The sequence below is a fragment of the Maylandia zebra genome, linkage group LG8 (genome assembly GCF_041146795.1).
Source record: "Maylandia zebra isolate NMK-2024a linkage group LG8, Mzebra_GT3a, whole genome shotgun sequence".
Taxonomy (NCBI): Eukaryota; Metazoa; Chordata; class Actinopteri; order Cichliformes; family Cichlidae; genus Maylandia; species Maylandia zebra.
Window position 1 is genome coordinate 6,284,206 of NC_135174.1, and position 22,147 is coordinate 6,306,352.

The window sequence follows — 22,147 nt, forward strand, 5'->3', positions numbered from 1 at the left end:
AATGGGCTTCCTTCTTTGATTTCTCAAGAGCATTGTATACAGTATAGCCGCTCCTGAGAGAGAAGCTACGGGAAATGCCAGAAACATTATCCCACCATCTCTTGGATTACTGACTGCCTGACAGATTTTAGATGAGTAAATTATTATTTTGCCACGTTACCACAGGGGGTGACAAAGATTATGTGTGTGTAATGTATGGCTTTAATTCAATTCAATTTTATTTACATAGCGCCAAATCACAACAACAGTCGTCTCAAGGTGCTTTATATTGTAAGGTAGACCCTACAATAACAGGGTCAATAAATCAATCAATAAACACTCTCCTGTGAAGTTTATGGTCTTAGTCATTAGTTACAGTTCTTATTTGGTTCCTCATGAAGAGTTAAACTGATTATGAAAAAGACTGGGCATGTTTTAGAGCATTGTGGTTTTGTGACTCTTACATATGAGCATGCAGTGTCCTTCATTCCTAAATCAGAGCCACCAATTAAAATGAGCTAAAATAGATAAATAAATAAATGTGGGGGAAAAAAGAGCTGGTGATAATCAAAATACACAAGTTGAGGCTTCAAACGCATAATGCGGTTTCCATCTTTATTACACAGTATATGGTTTTGTTGCTATATTTTTATGTCACTCAAGAGATACCATACTTACATACATATATGACTCTCACTGCAGTTTGTTGTTTGTTTACAATATTATTTGCACGCACGTCTTTGGATGTACATTTAGTTTCAGGATATGATGAAACCATCGAGGATCCAAAAAAACTTGACAGCTTACTCTGATCCATGTTCAATGTTTTATTACAATAGTCCAAATATAACAAATCCTCCTTAAATCCTTCAAGATAAACATTACTTTAAAAAAAGACAAATTTAATAGCTCATCTTCAGATCTCTCAGGATAAATATTAGAGAAGGGGGGCAATCATAAATTGAGGCTTGCCATTAAAGAAATCACGTTTTTGGCATTCGCTGGTGACAAAGTTGTCACCAAATCTCTTTTTTACAGCAGAAGCCATGGAGGACAGCCTCTTCCGGACACCATCACCCTTTCTTTTCATCAAAGATGGAATCGGTTTTCCATCGTCCTGGCTGTTTTCATCAGTGTGACGTGATTTCACATCTCTGAACAGAGCAACCTTGGATGACCTCTTGGAGAAAAGCCTCTTCAACAGGTTGTCAGGTTTCCGTGCACACGCTGTTAGCCGTGTTTTCAGTCCTTCTGCAACAGCTGCTTCAAAGGCAACATCCCCAGAGTCCAGGGCAGCAAGCAGAAGGTATTTGGAGCCAAACTGTGTGCAAAGGTCTTTGTAGATGGGGATGAGCATTTTGTCAAAGGCTTTAGGGTCAGTAAACCGTAAGTCAAGAGGGGTTCTCTCTCTCACACGTGCCTCTAATTTACTCAAGTCCACATTGCTTTTTGGTGTGTGGGTCTTTATCTCAATGTGAGCCACCAACTGCTCGATAAACAACTTGAGGAAAAACCTCTCCTCCTCTATCAGCTCCTCTGAAGAAGCCGTGCCACAATTAAAAGGTTGTGGAAGTGTATTTGGACGATCTGAGACGTTTGAGCTCTGTAACGGAGGGCAAATGATGTCTTCCAATTCTGGCTCGACACATCCAGGTAAATACATCTGCAGCCTAGAATAAACAATTAAAAATGATTAAGAAAACCAAATAAGTATATGCTCATAATTTCAATTTCTGGGTGTACTGATGAGTTTAGACTTGTTTCTTACACATGTGACACATCTCGCAGGCATGGGGTGGCGATTGTTTCACAGTCCAACTGAGCAGGCCCCAGTCCTCCAGCTCCATCAGAGGGAATCTAGAAAAGAAAGACAACCACATTTCAGCAAGCAAGAGATCTCGAAAAGCTCTCAGTTTTACACTTTTAAATCATCACTTTAAAATCAGCCGCTGCTTCATGCGGCCGCTCACGAACCAAATCTGGGAGCAGGCTGCATTGAAACACCACATATAAACCCCAGTGACACCGTGTGCTAAGATTATATAGCAGAAATAAATAAAGACTACATTTTGTATTTTCATTTTTTTCATGTAAGAAGTGAGTGTTACTATGGCCTCTTTGATGGGGGCAAATGTTTTTGAGATGGATTAATGATACATCAAGAACATACATCAAAAAGTCAAGAACACTTTTTGTCTAAATATAGATAACAGATATAAAAATATATTACTACACTAAAATCATGTTAACAGAATCATGCAATAAGATCACATAGACAATATATATATATACATATATATATAATGAACCAAAACTTTTAAATAAAGCTTTCGTTGCTATAGGGGCATTTGTTTGTTTTTTTGCAAATATTCTACTGTTTCTATTGTTTGAAATGAGTTAAAAGTACATTTTACTCAAACAGATTGATGATTTGATGAGTCTTACATTGATACAGACAACAGATGTTAACAGAAGTTGCAATATTACCAGATTTAACAACAGATCATAACAGAAATACGCAAAAAGATCGTGTAAAGACCACATTTGAATAATTAGTTAAAATGAAGAGAAACAAAATCCTTCATATGTTCTTCTTCATTTTTAGGTATCATTTTAAATTTAAATGTAGTCACCGTTTGATGGTAATGCCATTAATACAAACAAGATGCCTGTAGTTGTTTGCTAGCTAGCAACCCTGACATTACCATGGGTTGTTCATATTCAGTTTAAACAAATAACCTAGAGATACAATTAATTTAAGTTTAAGTTTACAGGTAGCAGAGGAAACATACTAAATATCCCAAAAAGTTCCCTCCTTATCTCATAATCACTTATAAAGGATTTTATCGAAAGACAAATATGAGTGGCCCTATGTTTTGATTCAAATGTGTGCGATAAATCAAAGTGTGTATCTTCTACCTTGTTCATTTTAGAGCCGCTGTTTAATCTGAGCAATTCAGCACTTTGTCCAAAAGGTAAATTTCTCCTTCTGTCAGTTTTGCACAATCTGCACTTTTTCCAGCTAGCCGTCTCCTCCGAGTACTTTCCACAACGAAGGTCAGTGAGAAAGTGAGATCCGTTTTTTGCGTCATTTAAAAGGTCAGGGTCGCCTTCCAGATACCTCGGAACCCTAATGTCAGAACCTAGTTCAGACTAAAGCGGGAAAAACAGGATTTGTTCGTAGCAACAGGTGACATGGTAAAATGCCAGCTAGTGGAGCCATTAAACAAACTCAGGCCTCTGCATCATGTGAGTTAACATTGTATTAATAATTTATGTGCCAATGGTAGTAGCGTGACATTTCTTTCTCGTGGTTGAATACATAAAAAATTGACACTCGCACGTGTGGTTCCATGGTGTAATGGTTAGCACTCTGGACTCTGAATCCAGCGATCCGAGTTCAAATCTCGGTGGAACCTAACTTTTTCTTAATGTTTCTGCTTGCAAACATGTGGACCAAACCCAAATGTAAATTAACATGTATCTCACTAGCACACACACAGCTTTAATACTACTAACAAACCCCGACGTTTGGTGTGGAATACACCAGCACACATACATGTGCTACCGTCACGAGACGCAGCAACAGCTACACGACGTTCTTTCGACCGTCGTGAAGACGTCACTCCAACATGGCGGCCTCCATTGCGCGACGTTCCTATGTGTTTTGTCGTTGTGTAGGAATAAACGTGATTAGGCAGCATGTAACATTACGGAATGTTGTACTGAGGCACACTAACAACACTTTTCAGTCGAGTGTTAGTTACGGGACCCGAGAGGCAGCCGGCACACAGGTCAGTAAAATAAACGCGAACAGTTTCTGTCTTTCTGTTGTAGGAAGAATGCCTCTGAAAAGTCCCTTAAAAAAGGACTAGTTTACCAACTGTTTCCGAATAAAACTTATTGGACGTATTGAACGTAGGGTGTGTTTAGTTTGAGTAGTTTAAGTTGTTGCCATCGAGAAACAGGTTTTATTTTGACTTTTTTCAGGAAACCCAAGTTCACATTCCAGTAGGTAAGGACAAACAAACATATTTTCAAGAGGAATCACATATAAATGTCATGTCATTTATACGGTGTATTAATCCATATGGTCTTGTGTTATGTATTAGAACGTTTGACGGTATCTTACAGCAGAAGCAGCGGTCCTGGGGGTCAGCATGTCAACAAAGGTTACCACAGTTTAATTTTAAATGAAAATAAATACTTTCTGGTGCATAATTAGTGCATAACATAGTTCATGTTAATAAGATGGTCTACCATTTTTAATCCACAGTCAGCACAAAAGCAGAAGTCCGATTCCATGTGCAAACAGCAGAATGGATCCCAGAAGATGTTCGGAAAAAAATCCTTGAAAAGGTTTGTTTTCACATACTGTGAGTTAAGAAATATGTCTGACTTGTTGATGTCAATTTCATTCATTTCTACTCTTGCATCACAGTTAACAGAAAATACAGTTATTCTCTTTGCAGATTATTTTTTTTAAACTTTTTAATTTTCACCCCTCACTTTGATGTTGCTGTGCAGAACAAAACCCGAATCACTAAGGCGGGGGAACTGCTGGTGACCTCAGAGCTGAGTAGGAGTCAGCAGAGAAACCTTTCTGACTGCATACAGAAGATCTCTGCTATCATAGCAGAAGCCAGTGAGAAGCCCCATGAGCCAACAGCTGAAGACATCGCGCTCAGGGCAGCAAGGTACTGCTTAGAGTGGCGTTGTTTGGTTGTTGATCTACTTTAAAAATGGCTAAATTTGACCTTAAATGTGTTGTGCAGGTTGGAAAAGAGGAACAAGGAGCGCCTCAGAAAGAAGAAGATTCATTCAGCTACCAAGCAGAACAGACGTGTGGATTTTGACTAAGTGGATGACTGTTATACTTCTCCCTCCTGCGATTTAGTGGCTATAATAATCAATCCTGTGATTTTATACTTATACTATTTATTAAGTGGTTGATGTACATATTGGGTTTTTGTTGTTGTTTTTGTTGTTGTTTGTAAAATAAACACTGAAAGCGTTTCATAATAAACACCAACAATGTTTTAAGTGAAGACTACTTTTAACTAAGAATGCTACTTTAACACACTAGGTTTAACGACACTTATAAAATTACGCTTATAGTAATAATAAACAGCACTTTGTTGACGAGAGAAGAGCCAAGGGTTATTCTTTCATGAAAAAAAAAGAAGGCTTAGCAGAGGATGGTTTCGATCCATCGACCTCTGGGTTATGGGCCCAGCACGCTTCCGCTGCGCCACTCTGCTGCCGATGGTGAGGGGAGTGATTATTTCTGTATTTAACTCACTGTTGTACGTGTTTGTTGTTGCCAGAACTGACTGGTAAGATTGCTAGCTTTTGTAACATTAGTGTCTTAATCTTAAGGAATAATCGTTTTCGCTAGTAAGTTAACCATAACGTTAGCGTTCGCTTGGGCGGATACCATCAATCATTATTAGCTTCAGTAGGAGTTCCGTTTCACATACACAACTTCTTCATTTCGTTTGGCTTTTAATTTTAACACTGACTCAAGGACACAAACATTCCAAAAAACTGCTGTCGTTTGGTGGAAGGTTAGCTGCCTAAGAGCAACTGAATCGAAAGCGAATTTGGCGGCTGCGACGTAAGCAAAAGTCGACCACGAAGGGACTCGAACCCTCAATCTTCTGATCCGAAGTCAGACGCCTTATCCATTAGGCCACGCGGTCAGATTGATAGACGAGGAACCCAAGTATATCCAAATACCTAAATATATAACTATACGACGTCGGTACTTAATTTTCTACCACTATTTCAACCTCTATTACAACACAAATTATGTTATACCTTATAGAACAGCAGCGTTTTATCAGTAGCTGTTGATGAGAAAACTTTCCCTGTACTCACAAAATGTGCTGAAGTCTTGTGGTTTTTTACTACTCCAATAATACATCAGCTAAAGTCACTTTAAAAAGTGGCACAGAGGTGGGAAGCAACAAAGTACAAATACTTTGTTACTGTTTACTTTCTTCGTTAACTTTTCAGATACCTGTACTTTACTTAAGTAGTTATTTTTCTGACAACCTTTTACTTTAGCTCCCTATATTTTTAAACAAATACCTACACTTTATATATCTGACTTGTATATGGCCCACAATGCAAAATGAGTTTAACATCCCTGCCCATATCTGGTTTATGCAGTCAATTCTCTGGACAGGGGATAACCTAGCCTTCCTCTTACCAGCCATCACCTCCAACTCATCCTATGGTGTGCTGGAGTGTTCCCAACTCAGTATTGTGATAGAATTTCTCCAGCTTCCCCAGGGTCTCCTTCCAGTTTTGTATGACTGAAACACCTCACTTGGTGGAACGATCAGTAGACAATAGAGTTGGGCCTATAAATCCAAATATCAATGGTGTGGATCAATACAAGCGCGACAGGATCGATACTTTATTTCTATGCTTCTGAACGCTTCCTGGATGACCAAACTCTTCCTATCTTGTGGCCACTTCCATAGTCTTATTATTTCCGTCATAACCAACAGCTTGCAGCCACCAAAAAAGGAATGGAGATCAACTAATTTGTGTGACTGACATGACATTATCTCACCGGGTCAGGGAGAGAGGTTTGTGTGAGAGGAGACCTTAGGGTCTGATCCGCACATGCATAAACTATTTCTAGAGTCAGGAAGTGTTACTTACTCAGTTTAATTATACAACAAATACAAAGAGACTGAATGCATTATATAAATGCTTTATTAACAGGGTAAAGTAAGTCTTAGTTCAGTAATAATAGGAACTAATACCAGATTAGACTAAACATTAATGCAAATGTCTTATGAAGTAATAATGCACAAGTTTCAACTGGATAATAAAAGTAAAGCAAATTAAATAAATTTATTCTGACAGCATGTTATCAACATTCACATATCGGCACTAAAAATTAAAAAAAAGAAAGAAAAAAGAAAAAATTAAAAATTCACACAAAAAAAAAATCAAAATACAGGTACAGTTTGAATGTTACCCATCCTAAATATGAAAAGATGAGGCGTCAGACATTTTAAGTGCAATAGGTAAGTCATTACAGTACAGAAACCCCATGAACCTGGTAGAATAATAACAGGCTCTGGTTTGGCATTGCTAACACGTGTTCTCTCATTGCGCTTGGATCATTCGAAATGACACGAGCGCCGACCTCAAACGCACCACAGTTTGTTCACTAACTGTTTTCTGGGTTGCACACAAAATCCATTATCCACAGTGGGGTTTTTTCTCTTCCTAAAAACACACATGAGCCTCAAACACTAGTTTACGATCCCTCCGGTGTTAGCTGTGTCCATTTGTCCTCCACGACGCTGAAGAGCTGTGTATAAAATATATAACCGTAATAACATTCATTATAACAAAGGTTTACATATAGGAGGTTACCAAGAAAAAAGGCATAGTTATTGTATATTGTGAAAAAGGTGCAATATGTTGCAGGTTAGCTTTATAGTTTGGTAAGACTGCTAGGTGTTAGAAAAAGCCCTGGTTTGAAGCCTTATACCGGTTACACATCAGCTATTAAGTGTGAATGACTAACTATATAAAATCTACTTCCTCACAAACCTTCATGCCGTCTTCATTCAGTTGTCACCCCAGCAACCAGAAATCCTCATGCTTTATATTTACTGTATTCTGTATGAAAGCTCATAATGCCCAGGAAACAGTGAAAACAGCTATCTGCAGAGATTCTCCTTTTGCAACTCATCTCTAAGTCAGAAGCTTTGTAGTATTTACTGGGCCTATCACAGATCAGTCGGTATTAGCATTTTTGTTGTCAGATTTGTGCCAATATGCAAACTTTAAACAGAACATGGGTAGAAAAATATTACTGGGGTAATTTGGAAATGGTAGCGATGGGCTCTGAAGAAGCTCTCAGTACTGCCTGCAGCCAGGGTTGCCAGGTCTTTCATTTTCCTGCACGTACTTTTTAAGCACTGTTGCAAACAGCTGGTTGGGAACAGATATTCCTTATGAACCTCGACTTTAGCATTTTGGCTGTTGCTGTCTTGTTAGATATATAGTATTAATAATACTAGCACTTCAATCAACAAAGGAGGTGCACAAGCTGTTAGTAGAATTAATCAACAGCAAGTCATGCTATTTTTTATGAAAGGGAGACAGGTGAATCGGTGAAGATGCAAGGAGTTTTGAACGTAGAGGAGTTTAAATCATCCAAAGCAACAGAGTGCACAAGAGAGGAGAAGAAGAGAGTGCAGGGAAGGTGGAGTGAGTAGATTTGTGACAGGAAGATAACAGTAACAGTGAAAGCTGATAACAAAAAGACAGGCAGTGGAGCTGGAGGTAGCACAGTTGAAGATACTGAGCTTTTATTTGGGTGACCAGGAGGGGACAGGATCAGAAGGGAGTGAATTAGAGGAAAAGCTCAGGTTTTAAGTGAGGTAAGGCTGATAAGGTTTGTACAGACAGAAAGGCGTAATAGTGGACAAAGGATGCTGAAGATGGAGCTGCCAGGTTGGAAAGGAGGAAGAGCACAGAGAATATTCATGGACGCAGTGACGGAGGACATGCAGATGGTTAGTGTGACAGAAGAGGGTGCTAGGGACAGGGTGAGAGATCGAGGCAGATGATCCACTGTGGCCGAAGAGCAGACCAAAATGGGTTTTAGTACCAAATTGTAAACGTGCATTTCCTCCAGAGGTGGGCATTTTTCCATCAGTTTAGGGGGACTGACTTGCTTTTGCAGCCTCAATTTTGGACCCTTCTGGCCCTTTTTGTTTTAATGTTTTATCACATACTAGAAACCCTGTCTGCAGTACCTGCACCGTGTTACGTTCAAATAAAATCTTAAACAAGTACTAGTTATATATATGCTGATCTATGCCATACAAACTGTGGATATATGCAATGTTGTCCAAATGGTTACTTAATCTTATCTTATATAAATGGATTTTGGCAGCTACCAGCTATGTTAGTGTCAGCTGGACAAAAGCCAGTGTGAAATGTATTGCTTGATAATTAATTTAAAAAAAAAAACAAAAAGTGACCCCAACGTTTCAAACACTTTCAACGTAACTGTCATTTCACTAGTGCTCATCTCCGCTTTTGACCTGCTAGCAAGGCAACTGGCCAGCTATAGGTTTTGAGTGCACTCAGTAATGTAGAAGACTGAAAGATAAAGAATATAACCAGGTATAAAGATAATCATTTTACTACCTAGTATTAGCAACAATAATCCAGTATCAGTCAGTAATCTCTGTATTATATTCATTCACAACACTTTTGCTCCCCAAAACCCACAACTTGTTATGACAAGAGTCGGGTTAGTGTTTATGTTAAATGAGCGGTGGCTTAATAACATACAAACACAGCACTGGTATGGATCTTTTCATCACTTTCCCAAAATCTCAAACTATTGAAGGCGAAGCCCCGTAAACTTTCACTAAGCCAAAGTAAGGTCACACACAGGAAGGAGGAATCTCGTCCAGACAAAAATGCTTCACTAGAGTTAATGCGACTAGTGATATTAGTCAAAGTAGCACCTCCAGGTCACCCTTGACATCCTCGGCTTGTGAGGTGAGGAATCAATCTTTGTCTTATTATAATCACAGAAATGCTAGTTTAGTTCTCTATGTTAAAAGCAACACATGACAGACATTGATTTGTACTCGTGTTTCTCTCAGATATGCAGTTTTATTAGTTTTTGTGAAACTTTAGCTTTTGGTGTACTGGTCAGGCCCACAAGCTGTGTAATAGTGTTTTAAGTATAGTTAGTAAGGCAGTGAAGCCAGAACAGACTTTGGACCAGGCTGAAATTAAATTGTTTATGTTTTTATGCTTAAGTTCTCCAACTTTTACAGATTGATCGCATGCAAATCAGAAGGTTTCAGCTCTCGATCACAAGAGTCTGACGTGACCTCAGTCAACCTGAACCATAATTCAATTTAGTGGTTTTAAAAGTAGCACCCTCTATAAGAATGTTCGCACCGGGCACCTTCGCAACCTAACACTGAACAAGCAATGATGCCACCGTCTCTAGAGCCAGTCGGTGTAAATTTAGTGTTTACTAGATTTACCAGATTTACCAGGTTTGCTAGTTTTCGCAGCTTTGGTAGCTTTGATGTCCATCTTAGTCTTCTGGATACGAGAGAAGATCTCCTTAAAAAGGGCTTTGTACTCTGGAGTGTTCTGCCCCAGCCGCTTATCCACCGCCTCCACCTGTTTGCTGATGCTCTCGATGGCTTCAGGGGTGGACGGCGATTGGGTGGGAGTAGGGGGAGGTGCCACGATGGGGCCCATGGCACAGTCTTTCATAGACGGGTCCCTGGAGACGGGCCGGGAAGTCTGGACGCCGGCGTGACACAGGCTCTCTTCGTGTCGTCGACACTTCCCCAACAGCTCCTCGTACTTCTCCAGCAGGGCGTGGTACTGCTCATCCACCTCTCTTAGGATGGACATCCCTCTTTTCCTCACGCTATTGGCGTGCAGAGCGTAGCTGCCTCTCCTTCTGCCGGACGCATCCCGGGCCACGATGGCATTGAGCGCCGTGTCGCTGCAGCTTTTCCTCACAGGACTGGAATCAGGTAACGCCTCACCTCCAACACCTCCTCCACCTGCTGTCTCCTCCCTGACGCCTCCTCCCGTCTCCCCGACCTCCACTTCCAAAAAGGTGTCGGTCTCCGGGGTGATACTGAGGACAGTCTGGGTAAGAGCCACACCATCATCCTCACTGCTCAGGAGGAAAGTTCGAGCTCGGCGCAGCTGCTGCAGCTCCTGCAGCTCCACCTCCAGCTCCCGCACTCTCGCCTGGCATCTCTCAGCATCCTGTGAGCACAACCAGTTAGTTTTATTTCAAATAAAATTCATTACCCACACTCGATATAAAGACATAAATAGCACATCATAGGAAAATTCTCCTCCACTTAATTGTCTTTAATTTATAATCAACAAATCATCATTTTTGGATCAGTTGATCAAGTTACAAGGTAGTTTATTAAACTGCACACAGATCAGATTTAAAGAACATTTTACCCCTTTCCATAATCAATGACTATTTAGTCTGACAGATGCAGAAACTTTAGGCTGAAGTGGCTGGAAAAAAAGAAGCCAGTGTGCTGAAGTGCAGAAACCTGCAGTTTTGCTAATGGCCACTTGAGGCCGCTCAAGCGAGCATGTACACATGGACTTCTACTTTAAAAAAAAAAAACAAAAAACCTTTCTTGCAGGAAAAATAAACATGCTCACCACTTGGTTATTTTAAAAAAAAAAAAAAAAAAAAAAAGCTGAGTGGCATCTTATTAATACTCTATTTATGAGCACCAATTATGTGGTATCAGCATCTGTGACGTACCTCAACAACATATACAGCTAGCTCACCAAGCCTCGCTGTTCACATGGTCACACTTTTGACCACATTTGAATAGAACAATATGATTATGATTAAGGCCATAATTCAAAACGACACTCCATTAGTCAGTAGTTTTCATTAGGGGTGATCAGCATTGAAGACATAATTAAATGTCATAACCAATGAAATCAAATGGACTCTGACAAATTAGCACTGTCCCTGCTAGCAGTTAGTTTCACTTTGGTGGAAAAAAAACAAAAACAAAAAACAACTTGCCGATATCTTTTCTGCTTGTATGTTTTCCTGTATCTTAAGAGCCAAACATGCTTAGTGCATTATTTTTGCACCCCACCTGCACCCGTGTCTGCAGCCGGGAGAACTCCGATATCAGGAGGTTGCACTCCCTCTCCACCCCTTCCCTGCGACTCCTCTCGGCCCGGACAGCAGCTCTCAGAGCCGACACCGCTTCCCTCAGGTGCTGGTTCTCTTCTTCAAATGGCTGACGCTTGGCTTCCATAGTAAAACTTTCAGCCCTGCCCACTACAAACTCATCCTCATACCTGACAAAATAACAGATGAGACAAATATTTAGCAGTTTGATGCTGGCATGCAGTGTTTAAGTGTGACTTTCTATAACTACTTTCCTCTTCTTTCTCATTCTATGGAAGACAAAACAGGTACCTGGGTGCTGTGCAAAGCTCCCTCAGGCAAGGGAATGAGTGGATGGTCTTGCGTCGCTCTCTCTTCTCCCTCCTGACCCGCAGTTGCTCCATGGAGCGAAGTTGCTCCACCTGCCCTGACAGAGACTCCACCTGGTTCTGCAAAGTCTCAATAGTCCCCGTTAACCTGGTGCATAAGAGAGGGCAAAGATTTATAAATGAATGAAAGAAGACCAAAAACATGGAAAAAGGAAAGCTCCCAGTCCCGTTCACCTCTCGATCTTTTGCTGCGAGGACTTGCTGTCCATCACCAGCGTGTGGTTGGTGCGTTCCAGCTCTCTGGCAGTCCCGTCCAGCTGCTCGTACACTTTGGCATGCTGCTCGTTCATGTCCCGAAGAACCTCCAGCTGCTTTGACAAGTACTGGAAACAAACGCATACACATATTTAGCGCAAATAAAAATGCACAACTTCAGGTAAAGTTCCAACAATCTCTTGGATCTCTGAAGCTAGAAGCTTTTAACGGTCACTTAAATTTGGCTTTCATTTACTTTTACAGCACATATGTAGGATTTATCACTGCAACCTAACTCCTGAGCCACTAAACACCTGCTGTACAGCTTCACACCATACTGCATGATATCATTCAGCAGATGGACTTCACCAGTTAGCAGAAAATTCCTTACTAAAGATAAGCGCATAAATAAGCACGTTGGGTGTTTCCACCCAATTTAATTTAATTCAAGAATTGTGCTAAAGCATTGTGTTACACAGAAGAAAATAGTCTACAGCAGTGTAACAAAGGGACAGTTCACAGGTCACCTCATCCAGCTCCATTGATAGAATAATAGAATAATAGAATAATAGAATAGCCCGTTATTTTCATTGTACATGCACACAGAAATTATGGGTGCCCTGTTCACCATAAGCTCAAACGTCATTCTGTTCTAAAATGCTCCATTTAAGGCTGGGTTTTAAATACTTTTGGCTCTTTGTCACTGAGAAGTGTGAGCACAAAGGCTCCACCCACCTGCTGTTCAAATACTCTCTGTACAAGGAGCAGCAAATAAATAACAAGCTGGCTCGAAGAAAACCAAAACGAAAGTTTGTTACAAACTCCGAACCAAGGATTTGCATCAAGGTCCAGTATAAGGTAATTTAATTAGATTAGATTCTGTTATTAGCCATGCAGAGCTACTTTACTAGAGTCTAGGAACAGGAATATGTGCACAGAAATGAAGAAAATAAGCCCTGTTTAAGATTAACCTTCAAAACAGAGAGAAGGCCTCCTGCCAAACATACTGTCTGGTGGTTCGACACAGAGGAATGTAACAGCGGAAGGCTGCGGAAAATGCAGAAGGAGAAACATGATCTCTCTTGTGTTTGGAAATGAAGCCTTTTAATGGATCCATTAGGACATTCTGATAATGAGAAATTACAATAGTCTAGCCAATGTGTACCAAATGCACAAAGTTGTTTTTTAGCATCACTCTGAGACAGGAAGTTCCTAATGTAGATAACTGTTTATATGAAAAACGACTGTCTTAAAAAAAAAAAATACTTTTTATGTACAATTAAAGGACAAAAATAGTTCAACCCAGTAGTACTGGACGCCGAGGTAATGCCATCCAGAGTAAGGTATCTGGCAAGACACCGTGTCCCCTTCGGACACGAGTAGAAACCAACAGGCTATCTGCACGTTAATGTCTTTAAGCAGACTCATGTGGCATAAGGAAAAAAGCTGGGTGTCATCTGCATTGTCACCTAATACTATTGCTGAGTACAGAGCCCTGTGGGACTCCATAACACATTTTTTGTATTGCAGAAGAATTCACTTGCAATTGCACTTCCTGTAACAATTCTGTTCACTGCTGTTACTAAGTGTCCTTGAGCTGGCAGTCCTGTGATATTAATTAATGTAATATTTGCATTGCTCTGTGGTCCACACCTCGATCTCTTGCACTTGCTCCTCATTGGTGATGTACATTTGCTGCAGAGAGTCCTCCAGCTCTTTGTTCCTCTCCAACAGAGTCTTTCCCAGCTCTGCTGCCAAGTGGAGATCTAGACAAAGAAGCAGATGAAACATTTTTAAAGAGAAGGAGGCAGATTGAATGAGTGAAAGCAGAGAACAGGAAGGGAGAGGTGTGAAATGAACAGTGACAGTGGGGTGGGGGGTATCTCACAGAAGAAGACATAATGCAGCTGCACAATTTAGATGACTTCTGCCACATTTAACGCCGCACACAGCTCTATTTTAAGCAAGGTTATAACTACAATGATCCATCACATCGCCTTAGTCTGCCCTGGACCAATTCAATTATAGAGGGAAGACAGCGAGGCAGCGCTCCTCCCTGCAGCACGTCTCCCTCCAAGCCTCCTACTCTCCACTGACTGAATACGAAGGTCACAGATTGGAACCCAGATTATTTGGAGTGACACATCTGAGATTAAGAGGAGAATAGAGATTTCACTTGCTGGGATGCTGTCTTTTTCTTAGAGAGACCATTTACTCTGATTTTAGCACATTTTAGTGTTTTATTTATACGTCCCGGCTGCTAAAATACTCCAAATTAAGATGAGCAGCATCCACTTAAACCGTGCGCTGACTCAGCAGTACTGATGGCCTACATTACTGGCTCTGAGTCAGCAAAATGTGGCTTGCAGCCTCTCAGAAAGTGAAGGACTAAACAGCCAACAAAGTCATCTGTCATGCAGTCCAGCCTCTGGCTTAAGTAATGAATAGTTAGCAAATGGATCAATGCCAGGCCATAATACATCCAGGCAACTGATAACCTGCATCACTGCAACATTTTCCTATAGTTGCAAGCACATAAGCAGGAGTACACAGAGCTGTTCCCCCATTAGATCTGATATATACTCATCATATTTGTATGACTGGTGCAAAATACTTTATGATCATCTACTTCTTACACACTTTCTAAATGTATTGATTTGAGTTTGAGCTTTTTTATTTTCAGTAATTCTACATTACATTATTACATCTTTCCATCTGGATACTGTCGACAACCAGTCTAAATTGTATTTAAAGTTTAGTAGTTTGTGGTTTCATTTTAAGGGAGAGAGAATATGAACCACAAATCCAGAAAAAAACAAAACACATGACATAAAAGTCATAAATTGATTTGCATGTCATTGAAATGAAAGCAAAACACGACTTACTAACTGGTAAAGAAACCTAAAGATTTTATTTTTGATAGAATGAAAGTCTGGAAACTGGCTAGGCTCTTTAGCTACTCCTGTGTTGCTGTGGGGGTATAAAGATCCACCCAAGACCGTTCTGCATTGTTCTAGTTGAGGGAAGCAGTTTCTCAACCAGTATCTATAATACATGGCCTCTACCGTCGTCAATGTAGCGAAGTTGTCCTGTACCCTTAACAGGAAAACAGCCGCAAAGCATAATGTTTCCACCTCCGTGCAAACACTGTGTGTTGAGTTGATGCCAAAGAGTTTGATTTTGGTTTTGGTTGGGCTGAAGGTGACTGACTGTAATCTGTGTGCCACGTGGGCACAAAGCCAGTCTGTGGGAGCCAGATTTCTGCTGGTTTATAGGGAACCAAACTTATTTCAATGACATGCAAATAAATTTATACTTTTCATGCAAAGTGTTATTTCCTGATTTGTGGTTTATATTCTGTCTCTCTCCATCACCATGAAACTGCTATAAAAATTAGCACAATGTTACCCTAATTAGCGCTTCTCTTATAAATATAAAGAAAACGAACCTGCATTTTTCAGAAGTTGTCTTGATGATGTGAAATACAGCCCAAATAAAACCAGACAACCCAAAAGTCTTTGTGTCTACAAGATGTCGAAGGGGATTTGGCTGATGGAGGGAGAGTTAGCGCTACACAGCCTAAAGCCTCAGTATCAACACAACAACAGAGGAAGAGGGGGAGGAGAGAAAAAGATGAGGAGGAAAACAAAGGAAGAGTAGAAGTGGGGAAGAGGGCCAATCGATGAAACTCACTGCACAAGACAACAACTTTGCAAGTTAATAGCTGTCATAGACAACTGTTTGCTCCAGACAGACCTGACATTGACCCACAGGTGACATCACTGAGACCGGAACACCGACACAATTACATCATGCATGAAGAAGCTATCCAGACAACCCATGCAGCCAGCTGCCAGAGTGTCAGTACTTCAGAGAAAAATAAAAGTTTATTTTTAAGAGTGTGTGAATGCATCTGCAGTCGAATCCATGCATTCAGTACAGCACGTAGTGATGTCTTCCACAGGCTGATTTTTGGTTAGGTGTGTATCACCCACAAGACTCACTGGAATGCGGAAAATAAGACTTCTGGTTCCTCTTTTCTAGTGTTTCAGACTAAATTTGTAACAGAAAATGCACTAGAAACATTCACCAGACAGAAGAACTACACCATAGTGCTTATCCGGGCTGTAATACTGACTGCAATGATGCATACTACATGGCAAAGTAGCAATTTATAAAAACATCCTGGGATATTGCTCTCTACTCCTGAGTGATGTAAACAGTTATGATGTAACAGGAGTGCTTAGAGAGCTCTCTCATCAAATGTATGCAAGCAAACAGCCCCCCAGTCTCAGCTGGTAGAGCCACTTATTAGTTTCTTGGTCATCGGCCAGGAGAGGCTCAGGCTAACACACAATAAACCCAAACAAAGAAGCAACAAAGAAGCATCCCAATTACACGTCTGCATCCTTCCTGCTTTCTCCTCCTTTAAGAGTCGAAAGCTGAGACGTGACATCATGAGTAGTTTGTACAGTTACAGGCCTAGTTTAACACCTGCCACATCCAAACACACACTCAGACTTTCAGTTTGTTTTCACTTAATGTTACCCTTCATTTTTTTTGTTCTTTTCACTCATATAGCACTTTTTGTTCTTTTCTCTATTTAATCTATTCAACCAGTATATACTGCTCATTATGAAAGTCACTTAAATATGAATCATGTTTATTTCTCCAGTTGGATAAAGAGTTGGGGAAATTAAATCTCTGTCAAGATAATCCCACAACGCTTCAGTAATGCTGAGGTCCAGGCAAGACTCAGGTGTGTTTTTTCCATCCAAGTATGCTTTTACTAGAGTTTTTGTCATGCTGAGAAATGATGCCATTTTATAGTGGTTCAAAAGCTGACTGTACTTTTTCACAATGCCATTGATTTTCATCCCCAACACCACTCGCTCAAATACAGCCCCATGATGCAACTATCATATTTTAAAATATGCACCTCTCATAAACATCGGATTATAAGATGAAAACAGGTTCAGCCACTTCTCTTAGCTTCACCGCCAATATAGACACATACACACTCATTTTCATATCTTAGTGAGGACATCTAGCTGAGATAATGCTTTCCTTAGCCACTTACCCTAACCATCAAAAATGAATCCCTAACCCTCAGCCTAAACCTAACCATAACCTAATAAGAAACCTGACACTAAAACAACATTTTTAGGCTCAAAAATGACTTCAAAATCATGGGAACAGGCATTTTGGGACTGTTGGTCCTCACAAGTATAGTAGCACAGCAATGTTCTGTCCTGAAAAAGACGTCTAAACATGCACACACAAGCCAGCAACCTCCAGGAACGACTGCCAAACAGTCTGAAAATATACATTTTTTTCCATGATATGACTGTATCATGGTCAGTATAGCTCTTGAGCAATCTGCGTGTGAGCTCATGTGAGAAACCCTAAAAGGATGAGGAAGCTTTTTTGCAGCTCAGCTAAAAAAGTAAACAAATGTGATAAAGCAGGGTTGGCTTGAAGGCAGGCCTACATTGTGGCTGAGAAGGTTACCATATGAACTGACAGTGATCCTTGGTCAAAGACGGTAATGGCAAAAACAGGCAAAGACTACTATTACACAGTTTTAAACTCTTTTAGCAATTCTTATTAAAAACTACTAAAAAGAAAAATATCCTAATTTCATCCACCCACTCTCCCACCCAGCTACCAGGTAAGGAGCGGGGTACACTCTGGGCAGGTCTCTGGTGCAGAAAGAAATCCTCATTTATCCACATTTTAGCCAACACTTCTGTGGGGAAAATCATCCCAAAGAACATCAACTTACAGTGATTCCTGCATGACAACAAGGTAATACGATGAGAGTGGTGTGCCTATCCAAAGGACTCGATGCACCTAGAAATGGGGCAGTCAGCACTTTGTAGCCCAGCACTGTTCAGAGAGGACTGACATCCTCTCTGCTCCATCAAACTCAGATCTCTCTGAGACACAGCTCGTTTCACTGGCTCCAGCCATTTTGACTTTCCGCTCTCACACTGTCGCTCTGATTTGCCTCGTCTTTCTTCTAATTTCACTCTCTTCTTCCTCACCATCTCCCAAAATAAAGCCAATTAAAGACCCGTTTTAACCCTCGGTTTCCTTAATGTGTGACACTTGGTGCACAGGAAACAAGTTAGCTTATCAATCGATGACATCATGATGGTAAGTGTGTTTGTTTGTGCGTCCATTGGTGTTTCTAGTCAGGTAAAATCACAGCATCAGCACCATTTAGCCTTAGGCAGGGGAAATGTAGCTTAGCATTATAATTAGATGAGCAGGGAGCAGGTGATTGAGAGATTATACACGACAGGAAATGAGCTAAGTGGTACAGAGAATGTGAAGACTCACAGCTGTGGATAAGTCCTAAAAACATAATTATACAAGTCCCTGAATGATCAGGTTCAGACTGGTTTCAAACTGGCTCATGAATATCTGCAGATGTTCCATTCATCAATAAATAGACTGTGTGACTTCATTCAAAATGTAATTTCCTGAGTCACCGACATTTAAAAGCTCCCTGGAAATGGAATATAAAAAGCTGCCGTCATTCAGATGTAGACCAGCTGATACAGGATCCATCTGCTACAACATCAGCTGCAATTTGTATGAACACTGAAATCGATTTGAAAGGCTTAGTAAATGTTTATTGTATCTTCAGCTCGTCGGGCTTTACTAATTTTTTGTCATATATACAGTGTTATAATAGGAAATCCTCATATTAAACATGGCAAATTTTTCAAATAATAAAGTCAGTGTATGTACAAGCTTCAGATTGGATGCTAAATGCACCAGTGTTTTCTCCTCTTGGCACTGTATGATGTCAGTAACAGAGGATATTCCTAATATGGTCATCCGAGGCACACAGCTCCACCCACCAGCAGTTCAGACTTTATGTTTACAATGGGCAGCCAATCAGGAGAGAGTTGGCCAAACTAAACAGCAACAATAATTTCAGGGACTTCACCAAGGAATAAAATAAAAATTTAGAGCTGGAAATGAGGACATTAGGTGTTCTTTAAATATAGCAACACTGACAGTCGAGTCCCTTGTGTTGTTACTGGGCGGAGGTTATGGTGTTAATGGAAAGACACGAGTTAATTAGCAAGCTTTGAACTGGAAGGTTATTGAGATTTTTCCTTCACAAAAGCTAGTTCAATCAGAATAATGTTGGCAAACTGCAATTCTTTTTTTTTTTTTTCCTTTATTTATTTTACAGAAAAATGTTTTTTCATCTCTTTTTTTTATCTTATTTTATCATCACTAGTCACTGGTAACTAGAGCTGGCCATCACTAGACATCCCACGATATGATATTATCATAGCCCCTTATTCGCCATATGAAAATATTTCGATTTTTTTGTCCTTAAAATTAAACTTTGTCAATACATTTTTTTTATCCAGTAAGATAAAGCTATCTCACATCAGATAACCATCTCAACACTGTCACAAAAACCTGCCATGAATGTCACCATAACATGCAGTTAGTCTGCTATCAGTCTGGCATCAGTTTGTAGTTTAATGGTTAGCAATTGCATGCTAGCTGATAATACAGCCATTAACAGTGGTAAATCATTGAAAAATCACATAGCTGTTTCCATCTACATGAACAGCAATCTAACTATTACATTTCTGCTCAGTAACCTTCCTGTTCTTGAGGAATATAACAGAATACAACCAGCTGGCAGCCTGCTGAGTTGTACTCATTGACTAAGACTCATGCAGACTGATGGCAACATGTTGGCAATCTGTCTGCATTTTTAATTAGACAGAAATCAGCCTTTGACAACCTCACTGAGAACGATTGCAGTCAGTCCGAGTCAGACTGCAACTGTTTGCAGAAAGGTTTCAAATACCTTGCAATCAAACGGGTCCTGCTCTCTGCAGCCATTTAGTCGCCATCTATTAACTTGCTCCAAATTAGGAGCTAATTTTCTCAAGCTAAGTGTTTCTAGTGTTGGGTTACCTCAGGGTGGTGGTGCATGTCCCAAAGTATTTGAATTTCTGTAATAAAATATTGATATTTGGTTTTCCTTGTTTTTAACTATACTGTATCGATATTTCCTCTCAAACTCTACTGATAACCGCAACATAGAGGACATTCCTGATGTCAAAATATAATAAAAATAATTGTGATGCAGAGGTTAAAAAATTAAATGGCTCAGCTATATTTTAGAATGGGGATCCCTCACACAAAACATTTAATAAATCAATACAAAACAGGTGGAAAAATATTTTAAACACATCGACCCAGAATTGCAACATCGGTGCCTAAAAATATGCGCTTTAGTTCGATTAGGACTTTCATGGTGGACCCTGACACGGGTGCATCACATTGATGCTGACTACTTCCAGCCATGCAAAGGCCCTGCTTGGCATGCTTTCAAAGCATTGTTGTCAAAGAAGCGCGCTCCTTGGGAACTCCTTCGCTGTTTTTATTGATCGCGCTGAAGCAGAGCAAGCAAACGGCTCCAAATGACTTCTCTGTCGTATCTCACGACAACAGAGTCTTTGTTCGAAGAGGCCGGCTGAGCGGCCGGTGCCAGAAGCTGACAGAAACAAGGGATGCTGCGGGCAGGCAGGATAGGATGGTGACTTGTCTTACCCTGCTCCAGGTCTTGCTGGTCGTACCATGGCTCTTCCTCTTCGGTTATGAATTCCTCCATTCTCCCTGAGCTTAGCATGGGTTTCCCCGCGGCGCTGTCCGGACAATAGACGTCCTGCAGGAAAGGATCCTCCAGAAGACAGCGGTGGCTCCTAGAAGCCGGAGCTCTTTTCAGCGCTGTGTTGTGCCTCGACGTGTTTCCTCTTTCCTTCCTCTCCTCCGCGTTTCCTCGGTCACTCCCACTGCCCCCCTCTCATCCCCCCCACCACCACCACGCACCGGCTCATCCCGGTGCTCTGACCTGCCGCCTCTGCAGGCTGCGCCGCTTCAGGAGCCTACAGACGTGGCAGAGAATAACGGCACTTCCTTTGCCGCTGTTAGCGCCAGCATGCTCACGACGCCTTCACGTACCGCTCGTAACACCCGATTATCTCCACTCGTCCAGCTTTTGTTCAAGTGCGCCCTCTACATTGATGTCAAAAGACAGGTCAAGACATGCCGTCCATAATTTAAGCTCATTAACTGCAAGCGCAACTACTGCGGGGTGACAAATTAAAGGAAAAATGTTTACCCTACACCTAGGCATTTGTTGACGTGATTTGGGTCTACTTGTTCGTTTTAGAGAAGGGAATTTTACATTGTGGGCCACATACAGCCCAATTTCTGTGTAAAGAAGTTTAACTACACATTTAATCCCTGAGATGTCTTAATATATGAAAAAAAAAGTGCTATTTCAGCAGTACGTCTTGGTTTTTCTGCATTGCTGTGGCCGTAAAATGAAATGGAATAAAAATAAATTGTAAAAAATAAATGTGTACACTTACAGAAAAAAGTCTGTTGCTTATGTCTTGATATTCTAATGGACTCAATTCTTTATTTGTTAGGCCTGGGTATCATCTAGAATGTAAAACTGTGAAATTTTGACTTAAGTGAGGAATTTTGTGTCTCATCTCATCTCACAGGCAATATCATTAAGTCATCTCACTGTGTTGCACTATATATGTTGCATGCTATCTGCACCACTAGAGGGCGAGCTGGTGTTTCATGCTTGTCATAACAACATCCTGGATCTTTCTTACAGTCCTGTGGGGGGGAAACAGCAACACAAGACCGTTTACTTTGTAATGTTTTGTATATCAGGACAGAGACTGAAAAAGTCATATAGAAAACGATTCCTTTATATTACTGCTAAAGATGGATTTTCAAGCTATTGAATCATGAGGTGTGCTCACCTTTTCACACACAGCTTTGGTTAAATAAATAATGGAATAGCATGTCATGCACTGTTGTTTAT

At 40.6% G+C, this 22,147-nt stretch overlaps 3 protein-coding genes and 3 non-coding genes across 7 annotated transcripts; 2 read left to right on the forward strand and 4 right to left on the reverse strand.

Annotated features, from left to right (window-relative positions):
- Positions 1-567: 567 nt before the first annotated feature.
- LOC101464242 (uncharacterized) lies at positions 568-3,227 on the reverse strand. The gene is made up of 3 exons (XM_004557479.5): positions 2,899-3,227; positions 1,748-1,836; positions 568-1,649 (listed from the first exon to the last, which is right to left on the reverse strand). Exons 1-3 carry the CDS (start codon positions 2,905-2,907, stop codon positions 917-919), a joined length of 831 nt encoding a protein of 276 aa, XP_004557536.1. The 5' UTR covers positions 2,908-3,227; the 3' UTR covers positions 568-916.
- mrpl58 (mitochondrial ribosomal protein L58) lies at positions 3,123-5,027 on the forward strand. 2 transcript variants are annotated; one of them, XM_076887234.1, is made up of 6 exons: positions 3,123-3,228; positions 3,970-3,994; positions 4,092-4,151; positions 4,256-4,338; positions 4,507-4,676; positions 4,755-5,027. In XM_076887234.1, exons 1-6 carry the CDS (start codon positions 3,175-3,177, stop codon positions 4,837-4,839), a joined length of 477 nt encoding a protein of 158 aa, XP_076743349.1. In that variant the 5' UTR covers positions 3,123-3,174; the 3' UTR covers positions 4,840-5,027. The 2 variants fall into 2 exon arrangements, with proteins under 2 accessions (XP_076743349.1, XP_004557535.3); XM_004557478.5 differs by lacking the exon at positions 3,123-3,228 and adding an exon at positions 3,553-3,773.
- trnaq-cug (transfer RNA glutamine (anticodon CUG)) lies at positions 3,327-3,398 on the forward strand. The gene has a single exon. It is a non-coding gene; the product is annotated as a tRNA-Gln (tRNA).
- Positions 5,028-5,168: 141 nt separating the features above from the next.
- On the reverse strand, positions 5,169-5,240 carry trnam-cau (transfer RNA methionine (anticodon CAU)). Its single transcript has one exon. It is a non-coding gene; the product is annotated as a tRNA-Met (tRNA).
- A 368-nt stretch (positions 5,241-5,608) lies between these two features.
- On the reverse strand, positions 5,609-5,681 carry trnar-ucg (transfer RNA arginine (anticodon UCG)). Its single transcript has one exon. It is a non-coding gene; the product is annotated as a tRNA-Arg (tRNA).
- A 1,011-nt stretch (positions 5,682-6,692) lies between these two features.
- Positions 6,693-21,267, reverse strand: LOC101463657 (cerebellar degeneration-related protein 2-like). Its single transcript, XM_004557477.5, has 6 exons — positions 20,854-21,267; positions 13,909-14,021; positions 12,235-12,383; positions 11,984-12,148; positions 11,655-11,862; positions 6,693-10,779 (listed from the first exon to the last, which is right to left on the reverse strand). The coding sequence occupies exons 1-6, from the start codon at positions 20,930-20,932 to the stop codon at positions 10,012-10,014; spliced, it is 1,482 nt and encodes a 493-aa protein (XP_004557534.1). The 5' UTR covers positions 20,933-21,267; the 3' UTR covers positions 6,693-10,011.
- Between the last annotated feature and the right edge of the window lie 880 nt (positions 21,268-22,147).